General features: G+C 35.7%; 1 protein-coding gene across 1 annotated transcript in view; it reads right to left on the bottom strand.

The window, feature by feature from the left end:
- Window positions 1-15,963, bottom strand: part of MYO3A (myosin IIIA) — a 259,420-nt gene that overhangs the window by 54,913 nt on the left and 188,544 nt on the right. Inside the window, exons 20-23 of the mRNA XM_074195073.1 lie at window positions 12,512-12,600; window positions 11,022-11,151; window positions 6,706-6,785; window positions 3,753-3,830 (exon numbers count right to left, since the gene is read on the bottom strand). Of these exons, the coding sequence (XP_074051174.1) occupies window positions 3,753-3,830; window positions 6,706-6,785; window positions 11,022-11,151; window positions 12,512-12,600 (377 nt within the window). The remainder of the gene's footprint in view (window positions 1-3,752; window positions 3,831-6,705; window positions 6,786-11,021; window positions 11,152-12,511; window positions 12,601-15,963) is intronic.

Raw genomic sequence — 15,963 nt, 5'->3', positions numbered from 1 at the left:
ACATATACTTTATAGTTTAGTTTAATTAATCCTTTCTTATCATTATAAAAATATTTTTCAGAAAGGAAGTGTCATTATAACTCATTAAGTTAGATAAAAGAAATTAATGAGAAGATTGACTCAGACTTTTTTAAAAAAAGAAATACAGTTTTACTATTTTCAGGTTCATTTAGTAAGTAGAAGGAGTCATGAGAATGTTGCATAGCAGGGGTCTTTGGTAGACCATTTTTAGTGAATGATTGAATTATTTAAATATATTATTTGCTAAAGTTTCTTAAAATGCATCTTTGCACACAAAATGCTCATTTAAAGAATTTATAGGCTATTTAGATGATTTTGTTTATATTATTAATTTGATTATTAAAATATTTATTGAAAATGTCAAGGTAAACCAGATTGGCCCTCCAGAATGAAAAAATTAATTTTCAGTGGTGAAATTCCAGTGGATGTTGTTACATTGATTTGTTTGAATTAATGAAATTTGAGTCTATATTACATTGACAGAGAAATAAGCAAAGTAAAACCCATGTGCATGCCATATAGCACCCACAATGTTTTTTTTTAAACAAATATTATCTCATTTGATCCACAATAACAAACCTGGGAAGTAAGTGTCATTTTTATTCCTATTTTATAATTTAGGAAACTTAGGGAAACAGTAACTTTCCCAGTGTTATGCAGCTCATAATTTTTTGTGGCTGGACTCATCTGACTCCAAGTTTAGTGCTCTATCCATTGTCGTACTAGACAATGTATCTTCCCCAAACTAGTGTATATGTGAACTTCAAAGCTAGCACATGCATTAAAATATTTAGGATATCCCACATTGTTAAGGGCTTTGTCACTTAATTAATCAATACAAAATTTTGAAGCTTCTATTTATAGAAACTTGTCTTAGCAAAGTAAGAATTATTGCTTATTGCTGAGATATTACAGAGACTGACCATTTATGGGTACATCGCTTCTGGTATGTGGAGAACCTAATCCATATCTGTAAAGGCACAAATACATGCCACATGGGGGCTTTGCCATTCCTAGAATATCTGCCTTGTTTATTTCTTTATATCCCTTTGACATACATTACATACATTCTTTAATTACATGGATTTGGATATTTCCCAAACAACTTAGGGTATCCAAACCCATGGAGATGTTTCTCATATTTTCTAGATCATTTTCTCATCCTGGTACTTTTCTTCTATTCTTTGAACACTTTCTTACCTTTATGGCCAATGCCTTCCATTCTCCAATTACCTTATGTCTAGTCTTTAAATATCTTAGTTGTCTTCCCCATTAGAATATAAGTTCCTTGAAGACAGGGGCTGTTTCACTCTCCTTTGTATTCCTAGTGCTTAGCACAATGACTGGAAACAAAGGGAAATCAGGCAATGCTTCTTGTATATTTAACTGAGTCCTGGAGAAAGCTAGGGAAGAAGTCATGGGTCTAGTCTCTATTCCCATGACTTTTCAGTGGTTGGCTCCTATTTGGGGCCTTCTCAGTGAAAACTTATGGCATGGGGCCTAGATCCATGACTGTTTTAGTCATAGAATATAGGAATACCAGGAAACTATCAATGCAGGTTAGGACCTTTTCTGCGATCAAGTCCTCAGAGAACTATCTAGAGTACTGAGAGATTACAGGGCCATAGAGTAGATATGTATCAGAAGTGGACTTGAACCTAGATCCTTCTGGTTTTCTGGCTAGCTCTCAGGCATTCATTGCACCATGCTGCCTCTCATGTGCTAAACAGAGACAACTCATTTGACAGCTTTTCCTGACATATAATTATAAGGCAACCCTGTTGGGCAAGGGACAAATTGGAAGTAATAATTACCTACTTGGGACATTGGTGACATCAAGTAATATGCCAAAAGCAATATATTGTGGAGAATGAGAACATTTTTAATAAAAGGGAGTAGAAAGGAGGAATAACTATTGGATGTTGAACTGAATGTTGATGACTTCAACAAAATGTTTGTGTGTGTGTGTGTGTGTGTGTGTGTGTGTGTGTGTGTGTAAAGTCAATAAAAGACACAGGGAAATGAAACTTGAAGCTATGAAAAAAATCAGTATTGACTTCTGAAAAGTGACTCAAATAGGAAAAAATCATGTAATCTCTAAGACCAAGGAAGGGATAATAGATGGAAAAGAATTCTCAAAAACAAGGACTGCTGCTTTGTCCTTGTCAAAAATCGACTTACTTCTTAACAACTACTGTGTGTGTGTGTGTGTGTGTGTGTGTGTGTGTGTTTATGTGTGCATTTTAAAGAAAGCATTTTAAGTTATGGTATAACCATGGGTGAATAGGAATAGTCAGTTACAGGTCCTCCAGTAGCACCCCTAAATACAAAGTATAGCATAGTGTATCATCACCTAGCAAGTTGATTAGACATTTATTTTCCACAGTCAGAAAGTTAAGAATATTAATAAATCAAAGCAGAAAGGTAAAAAGATATATGACTTCCATTATATGATTGACAAGTGAAATTCTTTACACTTATAGCCACAGTAGTATTAGTCATAGTATTAGTAGTATCACATAGTGGAGAGAACACTATATTTGTCAACAAGAAGACTGGGTTCAAATTTTGCTTCTAATACGTACTGGCTGTGTGACCATGGCCAAATTCCTAAACTCAAATTTCAGTTATTTTATTTATGAAATGGGCATAACATCAGTAGCATTCACATCACATGATTGTTGTTAGGCTTGAATAAAATATATATGTATATGTTTCACAGAAATATATAATATATCTCTACCCATTTACTTGTATCTATTGTCTATAGCTATCTAAATGGTGTATACATATGCATATAAAACATATGTGCATGTATATACATGTATTAATATAGTATGTGCATATCTTTAGCAAGCATACTCAAAATTGTTATGTGCAATACCAATATTTTATTCAACTCTCTCTTTGTTCTCCAAATTTTATCTTTATTCCACTTAGCTAATTAATAGCTAATTCATTTCAATTGGATAGAAAAATAGGAATCTTAAAAGTCAGAATGTACATTTTTATAGTCCAACTTTCTCAGTTTTCTCATTTACTTATCATTGAAGAAACTGATGACCAAATTAGTTAAGTATCTTGCTCACAACCATACTTATTGCATAATAATTTGGCAGGACCAAAGTCCAGGTTTTCTTGATTGCAGTCCTGTGTTATTTCTTTTATACCACACTACCTCATAAGCAGTTGGTTTTTCCTCTAATATACCCTTTCTGCCCTTTTCTCTTCTTGCAACATTTCTTCATTTAGAGATTTTTAACTATAGGAACATCTGCATTTATCTGCATGTGGGACCAATGTGATCAGTGGAAGTGATGAATGACGGGATGAAGGGAGATTTTGGCTCCTTTCCTCATCTTTAACACTGGTCAGGAATAAGAAGAAATAACCATGATTACTATTTCAACATATAGTTTGTTACCAGCACGTTTTTTATTCTTTTGATTCTGTGAGCTGCTTTAAGGGCAAGATATTTGGCAAAATAATTATGTTGATTAATTACCTTGTAGGTAAATCCTCATAATGTACTAAATTCACTTATTTTTTACTTCATTCTCTAGCCTGGGCTGCATAAACTGAATTTTACACATGGCAATGATAATGAAACCATTCTTCTTTGCTAATGACCCTCTGAGGTTTGTCACTAGCTCCTGGCCTGCAATTCTTTATTAGACTGAGCTACTAACCCTACCCCTCCCTTAATCACAGGAAACAAATTTATATCTTACTCTGAAATAGGATGCAACAGTCTGTGTTTTCATGTTGGTCGTCTCCCTTGTAAGATACATTGACTCTCCATTTTCTCCCTATATAAATTAGAGAATAAAAATGACACTTTAAGTACTCATAAACTGCTTCATTAATCAAGATTAGGAGGCCAATAATTTCCCCATAGATTGTGCTATATAGTTGGTATCCTGAAGATATAACTAGATGCTCAGACCCATATAACTATCGCCAGGGGTGTGACTTTCTTAGAAATGAACAGGTGCTGGCCTATAGTATTTTGCCAACATGATGGTGGCCTTGGTTGGTCTCACATATATAACCAACTTCTAAAAGTTCTATGTCTTATGTATTTGTGTGGCAAAATCTTAACCTTGATGGATTTATAGCAAGATGGAAAGCATGAATTAAATGTCTTTGGTGGAAACAATAGACTCAGTCACCCCAGCTCCCAAATGGAGGATATAGAGAAAAGTCAGACCAGGGGCAAGTCCTGAGATCAGAGATGGGGTGGGGTAGTTAAAGAGAGAAGATTCTGGAAGGAGACATAATGTTTGGAAAGTACAAGAACCTAGAGAGAAGGTCAATAATGTACTGGGTTATGGTTGAAGCAAGGGAGAACTTTGGTCAGAGCAGAAAGTAGAGGCAGTTGATGAAACCATCCTGGATCCTCCTAACTGAAAGTGATTCTATTGCTCATCTACCTGTCATTGCCTGGACTAATCTCTCCTTTGTTCTTATATATTAATTTGGTGGGAAAAGGTCAAGTCTTTAAGTCCAGAGACTTTGGTTGAAATCAAGCAGATGTCTCTCAGCAAATACCAAGTCATGCAACATCCCCAAGTCTGTTGCCTTCTCTGTATGCCAGGGACAACATTTTTAGTCTACCTCACAGAGTTGTGGTGGAGAAAGTGCTTTTTAATCTATTGTTCTATATAAATGTTATATAAATATAAACTATTGCCAGAGCAAAGTATAAAACAAAATAAAAAAGACAGCATATCGAAGTGGAAGGTGTGAGGTGGGCCAAATCACTTAAGCTTTCTGGGTCTCAGTTTTCTCCAATTTAAAATGTGTAAAATAGATGATCCTCAAGGGATCTTTCTAGTCTACATCCTAAAATTCTATGATTCTTGGAGAGTTCAGTTTTAGAAGTGGTACATGGGTAGCCTTGATGAGCCTAAAGGATTAAGAGTGGGGGGTTGGGTTTGGGAACGTTTTTAATAAAAATAAACTTTTGATACTTGTATTTCAATATAATTAATTTCTTTTGTAATTCTTTTATTCTATGCATACAAAATGTTATCCTGAGAAGGTGTCCATCAGATTGCCAAAGGAGCTCTAATCTGCTCTCTCTGATGGTCAAGTTTTTAAAAACTGAAATCAGTAAATAGCACAAATCAGGTATTTGTTTATTGTTTTTTGGGCTAGATTTAAGGAAGTATTGATAATGCCAATTATACTTAAAATATGTCAAGCTTACTTTTGGAGAAAAGGATCAATCATTAAATAATTTACTATCACATCCCTGTTCATTGACAGAAAAATGTTAAGACTCAGTACCTTAGCAGATCCTTTACCAGTGGCTTTGAAATTGCGACTCCCAAAAGAGAGTGTGAACTTGGAAGCTATAGTAAGTCATTTGTGGGATTTTTTCCTTTAATTCAATGAATTTGAGTTTATTACTATTTTTAAATAAAAATAACTGGTATTTATTTTAGCACATTAAGGTTAGGAAAGTGCTATACATATGTTATTTCATTTGATCTTGACCATGACTCTATGAGGTAGGTACTATTATTGTTCTCATTTTGAGGAAATTATCATTCCCATTTAAGGTGGCTAGATGGCACAGTGATTAGAGTGCTGGACTCTAATCCAGAAAATCAGGAAGACCCGAGTTCATATTTTTCCTCAGAAAGTTACTAGTTGTGTGATACTGGGCAACTGCTTCAGTTTTACTATTTGTAAATGGAGATTAATAATAACACCTACTTCTCAGGGTTCTTGTGAGGACCAAAGGAGATTCACTAATGCAAGGTTTTTGGCAAATTTGAAAGGTTATACAAATGCTATTATGATTAAGATATTGCAATTGAGGGAATGGGAGCTGAGAGATTAAAAGATTTGCTCAGGATCATACATTAAGACAGTGTATGAAGAAGGATTTACACTCAGTTCTTCCTGCCTCCAGGTCCAGCATTATCCACTGCTACATTTAGCTATTAAGTACAAAAGTACTAGACACTGTGATTGGGGTGCAGTGAAACAGCTGCTGACCTTCCCTATATATACATATACATATACATATACATATACATATACATATACATATACATATACATATACATATACATATACATACACATACACATACACATATACATATACATATACATATACATATACATATACATATACATATACATATACATATATATGTTTGTATAAACTCCTTAATATATGTCACACATATAAAACAAAATGAATACAAGCCATTTTTAGGGGAAAAGGTACTAGCAATTAGGGAGAATCATGCTCTTTGTATTTTTTTGCGTAAAATAAGTTGCTTTTGGTATCTTTGGTGAGCATATTTGTAAAGACAGAATGGGGTTGTTCAGTAATAAGATTTTGTCCAGAAATCTGTGTGAACTTTGTGAGTCAAGAAGCAGAGAAGCTTCTCCTAAAGATGACCACAGATAGGACATGTAAATCTCATATACTAACCAAAATACATTTAATTTGTCTTACAGATGAATCAAAACATAATTATAAAAATAAATGATACATTTAGTCTTTTAAAACACTTCCTAGAGGGGATTCTATAATGCAAAGATATCTTTGAAATATGAAATGAAACATCAGGTTCATAAATGAAATGCTTGTATTTAGTGGCAATGCACATATTGCCATCTTAAAGGTTAGTTCTACTATCATAAAAATACATTTTCCTACCTTTGACAGGTTGATTGATCTTTGTGAGGTCCTAAGTTGATAGTTTATTAGATTTTTATTTTTAGAATATGGCAGATTACCTGTGGAAAAGTAAATAAATTAAAATATCTTCTAGAATTCTAAGACTATTTTGTTCTTAAAAACCAATATTTCACTTCTTCCCCCTTGTTAAAAAGTGTTTGGTAGTTGAATTGGATAAATATCCAATGCCCATGACCAGATTGAGCCAATAGAATAAAAAGAGTGATGCAATACCAAATTAATTTATCCCACTCAAAATGCTAATGATAATTCATAGAGTTAGATAAAGTGGCAGCCAAATTAATATGGAAGAACAAACCGACAAGAACAGCAAAAGTAGAACCATGCCCAAAAGATTATAAAACCTTACAAAACCTTTGACCAAACAATATCACCATTAGGTTTGTCACCCAAAGAGATAAATAACGAAAAGGAAAATAACCTATGTGTACACTAATATTTAAGATACTGTTGGGGAATGGAAGCAGGGCAGAGTTGGGCATAGGGGGACCATTCCTGTGACATGATTGTGGGGAAATAGGGATGGAAAGAAAACACCACCTGATTGGTTGAATTATTCTCGCTAATTAGTTGAGTTGAGTCAGCTATTTCTACTTGCTGAAAGTAAGCACCCCCTAAATTTCAGTGCACAGAGACCAAGCCACAATCACACAATCCTAGTTATAGTCCAACGCCTGCAACTTTTCTATCCTGCAAGTCTAACCAAGCACTGATTCAGAATATGATTCATATGCTGAGATTTACTGGATATTTTTTGGAAGAATGTGGGTTATGTTATGAATTATAGGTATTCACTTGGAGATATGATCAGACATGTTCACTAAAGAAAGAGGATTCTTACTATCCCAAAATGACATTCTTTGAGATGAAAAATGGAAGGACAAATGAATTTTCATCTATCTTTAATAGTGAGAGAGAAGTTGGAGATAGTTTTGGAAAATTTCTTTTTTCCAAAGGAATTGGAATCAAGTCTTGATAATCAAAGTCTCCAAAAATTATTATACAAATTGATACTTTCACTAAAATGCTACAATTTTAGTTTCTTGGAGGTTAGTAAATTCTTTTGTTTCAAATTAAATTTTTTAAACCAAAAATCCAACTTTTTCTCCCCACTATTATAAGAGCAAACATAATTATGCCCCCAACAAAAATATAAAAACCTCCTGAGAAATAAAGTTAAATAAAGAAGAAAAAAATGTGTTTCAATCTGTGTTCTGATACCATCAGCTCTGTCTCGGGGGGGATCACATTCTTTATATAAGTCCATCAGAGAAGTTACTTCCACATTTTTCCACAGTTGCTGTTGCTGATTGTAATCCTTTCCATCCATTCCTCCCCACTACCATATACTATATTCTCTCTCTCCCTTCACCACGTCCCTCTTCAAAAATATGCTGTGGGGCAGCCAAGTGCACAGTGGGCAGAGCACCTGCCCTGGGGCCAAGAGGCCCCAAACCCACATCCCACCCCAGAGACCCAGCAACCACTTGGCCCCGTGGTCCCGGACAGGCCACCCAATCTCACCATCTTGAAAAAAAAGCAAGAAAAGAAAATGTGCTATATCTGACTATCCTTTCCTATGCTGTACCCTCTCCTCTATCACCCACATCCCACCTCCACTCCCCCTGTCTCCCTTCTCTCCTGTTTCTTTTAGATTTCTATACACCATTGAGTATGTATGCTTCCTATATGAGCCATTTCCAATGAGAGTGAAGGCTCCGTCATTTCCCCTCACCTTCCCCCACTTCCATACCATTGCAAAAGCTATTTCTTAACTCTTTTACATGAAATATCTTAGTGTAGTCTACCTCTCCTTTCCTTTTCCCAGTATATTTCCTTTTCACCCAATGACTCCATTTTTACAATATATCATACCTTCAAATTTAGTTCCCTCCTTTGCTTTGTGTGTGTGTAAATATATATATATATATATACATATATATATATATATATATATATATATATATATATTTTCTCCTTCCAGCTGCTCTATTAAATGAGAAGGTTCATATGAGTTATCAATACCATCTTCCCATGTAGTAATACAAACAGTTCAGTATCATTATGTTCCTCATAATTAGTCATTCTCCTTCACCCCTGAGTGTACCTGGTGGTCAAACTTTCTGTTCAGCTGTGGTCATTTCAATAGGAAAGTTTGAAAATCCCGTTTCATTGAAAGTCCATCTTTTCCCCTGGAAGAGGATGGTCAATTTTGCTGGGTAGTTGATTCACTGTTGCATTCCAAGATCTTTTACCTTCTGGAATAATATATTCCAAGCCCTATGAGCCCTTAATGCAGATGCTGCTAAATCCTTTGTGATCCTGACTGTAGCTCCATGCTATTGTTTCCTTCTGCCTGCTTTGTAATATTTTCACTTTGACTTGGGAGTTCTGACACTTGGCTATAATATTCCTGGGGGTTGTTCTTTTTGGGATCTCTTTCAGTAGGAGATCAGTGGATTCTCTTAATTTCTATTTTACCCTCTACTTCTAGGATAACAGGGCAATTTTCCTGTAGAAATTCTTTAAAAATGAAATCAAGGCCCTTTTCCTGATCATGAATTTCAGGTAGCCCAATAATTTTTGAACAATATCTTCTGGATCTGTTTTCCAGATCAGTTATTTTTTCCAATGAGATATTTCACATTTTTTTTTCTATTTTTTTCAGTCTTCTGGTATTGAATTATTGTGTCTGGATTTCTTGCAAAAGTCATCAGCTTCCTTTAGTTCCACATTTGAAGGATTTGTTTTCTTCAGAGAGAGCTTTCTTATCTGCTTTGACATCTGACCAATTCTGCTTTTTAAAATATTCTTCTCCTCAATAACTTTTTGAACTGTTTTATCCATTTAACCTAAACTAGTTTTTAACATGCTATTTTCTTCAGCATTTTTGGATCTCTTTGACTAAGCTGCTGACTTGGTTTTCATCTTTTTCCTGCATCTCTCTCATTTCCTTTCTCAGTTTTTTCTTCTACCTTCTTTACTTGATTTTCAAAATCTTTTTTGAGCTCTGTCACAGCCTGAGCCCAGCTGCTGTATTTCTTGGAGTCTTTAGATATAGAAGCTTGGACTTTCTCATCTTCAGAGTGTGTATTTTGGTCTTCCATGGGACTTAAGTAATTGTCTGTGGTCAGGTTCCTTTTTATTCCTATTTACTCATTTTCCCAGCCTGAGCCTGGATTTGGGGTGTTTCCTGAGTTTTTGAGTGTTATTAAGCTACCCCTGCAGGACCTCAGTATGTGAGGCTCTGACTGTTCTCCTGGTCTGTTGAATGGCCACAAGCTCACCCCTCTGGTTCTCCAGACTGTGACCAGGATCTGAATGTAGTCAAAGCCCCAGAGTCCTGTCCCAGGGACAGAGGACAGACTTTGCCAGTCTCCCTCTATTCCCTTACCTTCAGTGGGCTGAGCAATCAGGGTGGCTCCTGCTGCGTGGCTCCACTGGCCTGTTTCTTTTTTTTGGGGGGGGGGGAGATCTGGACTGTGCTGAGGGCCATGGCTGTGCTGAGGAGGGTCACACTGGCCTGGGCTTTGTGCTTACTCTGGCAGAGATCTCCCTGCTGATCTTCCAAGTGCTCACTGGGATGGCAGGTCAGGAAACTACTTCTGCTGCCAGGTGCTCTGGGGCTATTTCAGGAAGTCTGAAACTCCTCTCCAGTGCACTGCTGCCCCTCCATCATCATGGAACAAACCTTCCCACTATTTTCCAGGTTACCTTGGGCTGGAGAATTGCCTCACTGGATGTTTCTGTGGGTTCTGTCTCTCAAAAATTTTGTTAGAGTAATAATTTTAAGGTTTTTGAAATATTTTGGAGAGAGCTTCTGGGAAAGCCTGTTCTCATGCTGCAATCTTGGCTCTGCCCCTGAGGTTAGTAAATTCTAGGGATGTTATCATATTATCTGGAGAAATGGAGTATCCTTCAAAGAAGCTGTAAGTTGTATTTCTTAACATTTTTGGTGTCAGTGACCCATGTGCCAGTCTAGTAAAACCTAGACATATCTTCTCTGAATAATGTTTTTAAATACATAAAACAGATAAGATTATCAAAGAAACTATCTACATTTAAATATAGTTATCAAAATATTTAAAAAAGAACACAAATTCACAGATCCCATTTTAAGAACTAATCTCTGCTTTAAAAGATCTAGGGGGCAGATGAAGAGGGAAAAAAGGGAAGAGGCAATCAATGCATACTTAGTGAACTGAAAAGAGATAACTAATTAAATGACAGACAATATTAGAAAATTCAATATAAGCAAAAGACAGATGCTTTACCTGTTTTGGAAAGAGGATGATTTACGAGCTGTCGAATGACATGGTTTTCTGATGATCTCAGGAGCAGCACAATGTCAGTTGGAAGGGTGTCCCTGTTTTTAGCTAAGAATCCACTTGCATTATAAAGGACCTGTTGATAGAACACATCATCATAATTATCCATTATAAGAGATATCTACACAGCTTTAGGTGCTAAGAAGACAAAGAAAGAAAGAGATCCTTGTATATACATCCTTGTTATGATGTTTTCTATCTTATGAGCACAGTTTGTACTAAGATACTATGAAATTTGGAGATTTTCTAAATGTCATTGTGGACTCAGGAATGCTCCAGTACAGTTTCTGAAAAGAAGTGGAAATTATCCCCAGAGATTCTTTGACATAAGGGGAAAAATGAATTATTAGGAAGCTTAGTTAGAATTGTATGAGAATTTAAATGTATTTTTGTACAATCTTGGGTAAATCTCTCTGAACTTCAATTTCTTCATTAAATAAAGAGAGTCTAAAGTCCCTTGAAGCTCTAAATCTCATGAACTTATGACCTTATAAAATACCTTTTCAGGAAAAGCAGCTTGCTTCCCATCAGAGAGAAAGGACATGGTTTGGTGAATGCCGGAGGGCTTGGGATTTACTTCAATATGATAACAAATCATCAGGGGTGATAACCTGGAGGATTAATTGAGTTCCCATGCAAATGTTTCTCCCACTACTTGGTGGAAAACTATGTCAAAGGAAGGAATAGGAGGGGGAAAGCATAAAATACATGGTGCTCTTCAGATAGGAGCTTGAAATCAAGAGAATGAGCCAGGCATTTAACTCCTTCATAAGTTATATCATGCATGGATGTCTCAGCCATGTATAACTAGAATTTAATTAGATAGGTATCAGAATCCATACTTTTTGAAATTCACCCTTTTTTGTGGCTTTGCTTCTCCAACTACTGTTCTCAATTTCCCCTCTCCTTTCTTCCCATTTCCCTGTAGTTTTTCAGCAAAATTCATTTATAAAACTCCAGGCCCTGCTGAGAACATATTTTTGTTTAGATATGCCTGCTGGGATCTTGTTTGCTTGCTGGATTCTCTTCCCCCTTTTCATTCCTTCCCTTGAGGTTAAAAAAAGGAACTGTATACTTCTTTAGATTAGCTATAGTGGAGACTGTAACAGGTAGTAGTGGGGCCTAGAAGGATAGGAATCCAGAGGAGATGGAATATGACTCAATTCTTGATGATAGCCTAGGTCATCTCTAGTGACAGCCTCATAAAGCTGGTCTCTTTCTCTCTACAAGATTTTTAATGCATAGGATAACAAATGAAATATACTTTATGAAAATAATTTTCAAAACACTTTCAAAAATGAAAACAGATACATAGGTTTAGGTTATGAACCTTTTAATCATGGAGATCAAGTTTATTGCTGTATATTTTCATTTCTATTCTTTCAGTATTTTTAGAGATGAATTAAAACATGAAGTTAATTTTTAGGTTGTCTTACCTTTCCTGCATAATGATGAATTCCAAAAGTAAGTTCCAATCTTTTGGCCCTCCAGAAGTACTTTGATTTCAAGTTATCTTCAAATTTTTCTGTACAAAACATACCATGGGTCTTAATATTGTGGGGGCAACATGGTGTCTTTTCAGGGCTCATATAGTTGTACAATGTAGGTATAAATTTATTATCAAAAGAAGGCACATAGATAACATTGGACTGAGATTAGATTTGTGATGCTTGGTTCCTTTAGGGTTCATTAGGGCCTATAAGGTACATATAGATAGGAAAAAGGGTAGGTATGGCATAAAGGTAGATTTGAAGCTTCACATCTGATGACAAGGAGAGCTATTCAAAAATGAGCTGATGGGCTACTATGAAAAGTAATGACTTCTCCATCACTATAGGTCTTCAGGTGGGGCTAGACGCATTTTTATCAGGGATGTTGAAGAAGGGATTCTCATTCAGATGATAATAATAATAATAATAATAAGGATAATAATATCCAATGTTTGTATAATATCTTAAGGCAGTAGTCTTCAAGGTAGAGATCCTGACTTCATCCCAAGGGGCATATCAATAACTAGTGGGAAGATAGGGTGCATATATTATCTCCTTGATAACCAAATGGAGATTGTTTCCAACACAATCAGACCTTTATTTATCATAGCCCAATATTCTCTCACTTTTCCCCTTTTGATAAAACTCAAGTTTCCAACCTTTCTACTTCTGCCCTGGAGATGAACTCTCATGTAATAACATAATTGAGTACCTCAGTAACCTGAAACTTCAGCACAAAGTACTCATTACTCAGGTATAATTGGGAGCACTTCTTCCAAACAGTCCCCAAATCCTTGTCCTTAGTTCCACAGATCATCTCACGGATTGGGGGAGCATGTTCAAGTTTTTTTTTTTTTTTTGATAAAGGATATATAATCAAAAACATTGGAAAATAAGGAAGGCTAAATACTTTACTTAATCATTTTATTTGATCCTCCCAACAACCCTGGGACATTATTGCTATTCTGCCCATTTTTTACAGATTAGGAAACTAAGGCTAAATAAGATCAATGACTTGCCTTTGGTCACATAAACTAATAAGTATCAGAGGCTGGATGTAAGTCTGGGACTTCTGTTCAAGTTCCAGGATCTTTCTAATACGCCATACTGCCTCTCTATGTGCCCACAGAGTTTTCTTTCAGATTTGAGATTTTATGATTCAAAGACAATAGTAATCAAAGGCAGGATAACTACACAGATCTCTTTAGATATTAAGTGACTAATCAAAACTGGAGATCTTTGACTTTGAAGTTTCATAGACATTCCATCCCATGGCTATTCCCTACAGAAAAATGCTAGAAAATTATTTTGAATTCTTAGAAGGAAGAAATTAGATTTCATAATAAAAATGATTTACATTTATATTGTCATTTAAATGTTACAGAATATTTTCCTCACAATAGATCTGTGAGATATACAGTTCAGGAATCTTCATTTTACAGATGGGAAACTGTTTTGTACATGTTCACATAGCTAAAAAGTATTGATGCTGGGATTTAATTCCAAATTTCTTGATTTAAACCCACAATTCTTTGCACTGAAGTATGAAATTGACCCTACATGTTTAATAGTAATGAGGGTGTCTTTTCTGTTTTTAGTCTCTTTGACAGTCTGATGAAGCTTAGATATCCTTTCTCAGAATGTTGTTGCTGTTGCAGTTTTTGAGGCAATCGAGGTTAAGTCACTTGTCTAGGATCACACAGTTAGTAAGTATCTGAGGTCCTCTTGACTCCCGGGCCAGTACTCTACCCACTAGATATATCTAACTACCCACTGAATAATGTTTTAAATGTATAAAATAAAATTAAAAAGAAGCCAAATATATTGTACTAACAATTATCAAAATATTAAGAATTCTATCCTAAAGATTCCAGTTAGAGAGCCTTTATTGTAGACATACTGCTGATGCAGGCTGATTGGGAAATTTTTATTTTAAAAAATTAATAAAATTTTATTCATATTCAGAAAACTTAAGGTTCATATCAGTCTAGAAACTTTACTTTTATGGAGGTTGGGGGGTGTAGTGTAAAAAAAATGCTAGGGGAAGAGATTAGCAAAATTTCCATAGTACTGAGCCATAGAATCATTGAGGAAGCATCATTAAAGAAGGAGGTATTCATAACAGAGACATTTTGACAGGATAACTAAAACTTATTCCTTACATCATTGAAATGAAAAAAAAAGAACACACACTAAGACAAAGAACTTACTTCCATACTTTCTAGAAGCGGCCACTCTATTTAGAGCTTGAAGCTCCTTTGTTCAACCTCAGATGACTGGGAAGGTATGCTCTTTTTCTTTTCACATTTAGTCTTATTAGTCAGCCACAGAAGCTTCCAGCTGAGACTTAAAGAGACAGACTGAGCTAAGACTCCAGGTGTGGAGTTAGAAAAACTGACTTTAAATTCTGTTTCTACTGCCAATAGCCTTGGTATCTTTCTCATCTTTAAAATGGTATAATACTTGTATTACCTACCTTACAGGGTTTTTGAGAGGGAAATTCTTTGCAGAGTTCTATGCAAATGTGAATTACAATAATTAATACTGTATTTCAAATTGTACTATTAAAAGTTGATGAAAGTAAGACTTTTGAGGTGGAGCCAAGACAGTGGCATGAAGCTAGTATGCTCCCAGAGCAGTTCCCTACACAATGCTAAATGAAACTCTATACAAACATTTAAAGCTACAGATCCCACTAAAAAAAGAAAAGATAGAAACAAGCTTTCAATTGTAGTCATCATGGAGGATCTTCAGTGAAGATCTATCACTTTGGGGGAAGAGGGGAAGCATAGCCCAGATAGGCAGGAGAACAGGAAAGTCAGCGGGAGGTTGTTAGTCTCAATCCAGTCTAGGTCCCAGCAGCTAGACAACAGCACAGGTCCTGGCAACTAGATAGCAAAGCAGGAGGGAGGGTCTCAACTGCAGACAAAAGTCTGAGCCTTAGGAACACTGGGGCAACAGATAGGACTGGGTTGAGAACAAACCACTTCATAGGCAGAGTCTGCACAGGAGGAAACAAACCTCTGCATAGTAATGCCTGGGATGCACAGGCAACATCTTGGCCAGCAATAAGCCAAGGATCATCACAAAAACTTGGAGTCTTTAATCCCTAAACTTCAGCATCACAGTTCAAACAATCAAAATACACTTCTAAAGGAATGTAGCCATAGAAAGCTACCATGCAGATAGAGATGATAAAAATGCCATCTCAGAAGAAAACAGTGACAAATGGCCTACATGGGAAATTTCAAAGGAGTCTGAATTGGACTCAAATTGAAACCTCATAGATCAAAAAAGAACCTGTAAGATATCAAAGAAAACTGTTCTAAAATACTATAACAAGAAGACAAAATAGCCCTTAAAAGAATACACAGACACCTCCACAAAGAGACCCTGGG

The sequence above is a fragment of the Macrotis lagotis genome, chromosome 7, assembly GCF_037893015.1.
Source record: "Macrotis lagotis isolate mMagLag1 chromosome 7, bilby.v1.9.chrom.fasta, whole genome shotgun sequence".
Lineage (NCBI taxonomy): Eukaryota > Metazoa > Chordata > Mammalia > Peramelemorphia > Peramelidae > Macrotis > Macrotis lagotis.
Note: the sequence above shows the minus strand (reverse complement) of the source record. Positions and strands in the feature narration are given on the sequence as shown.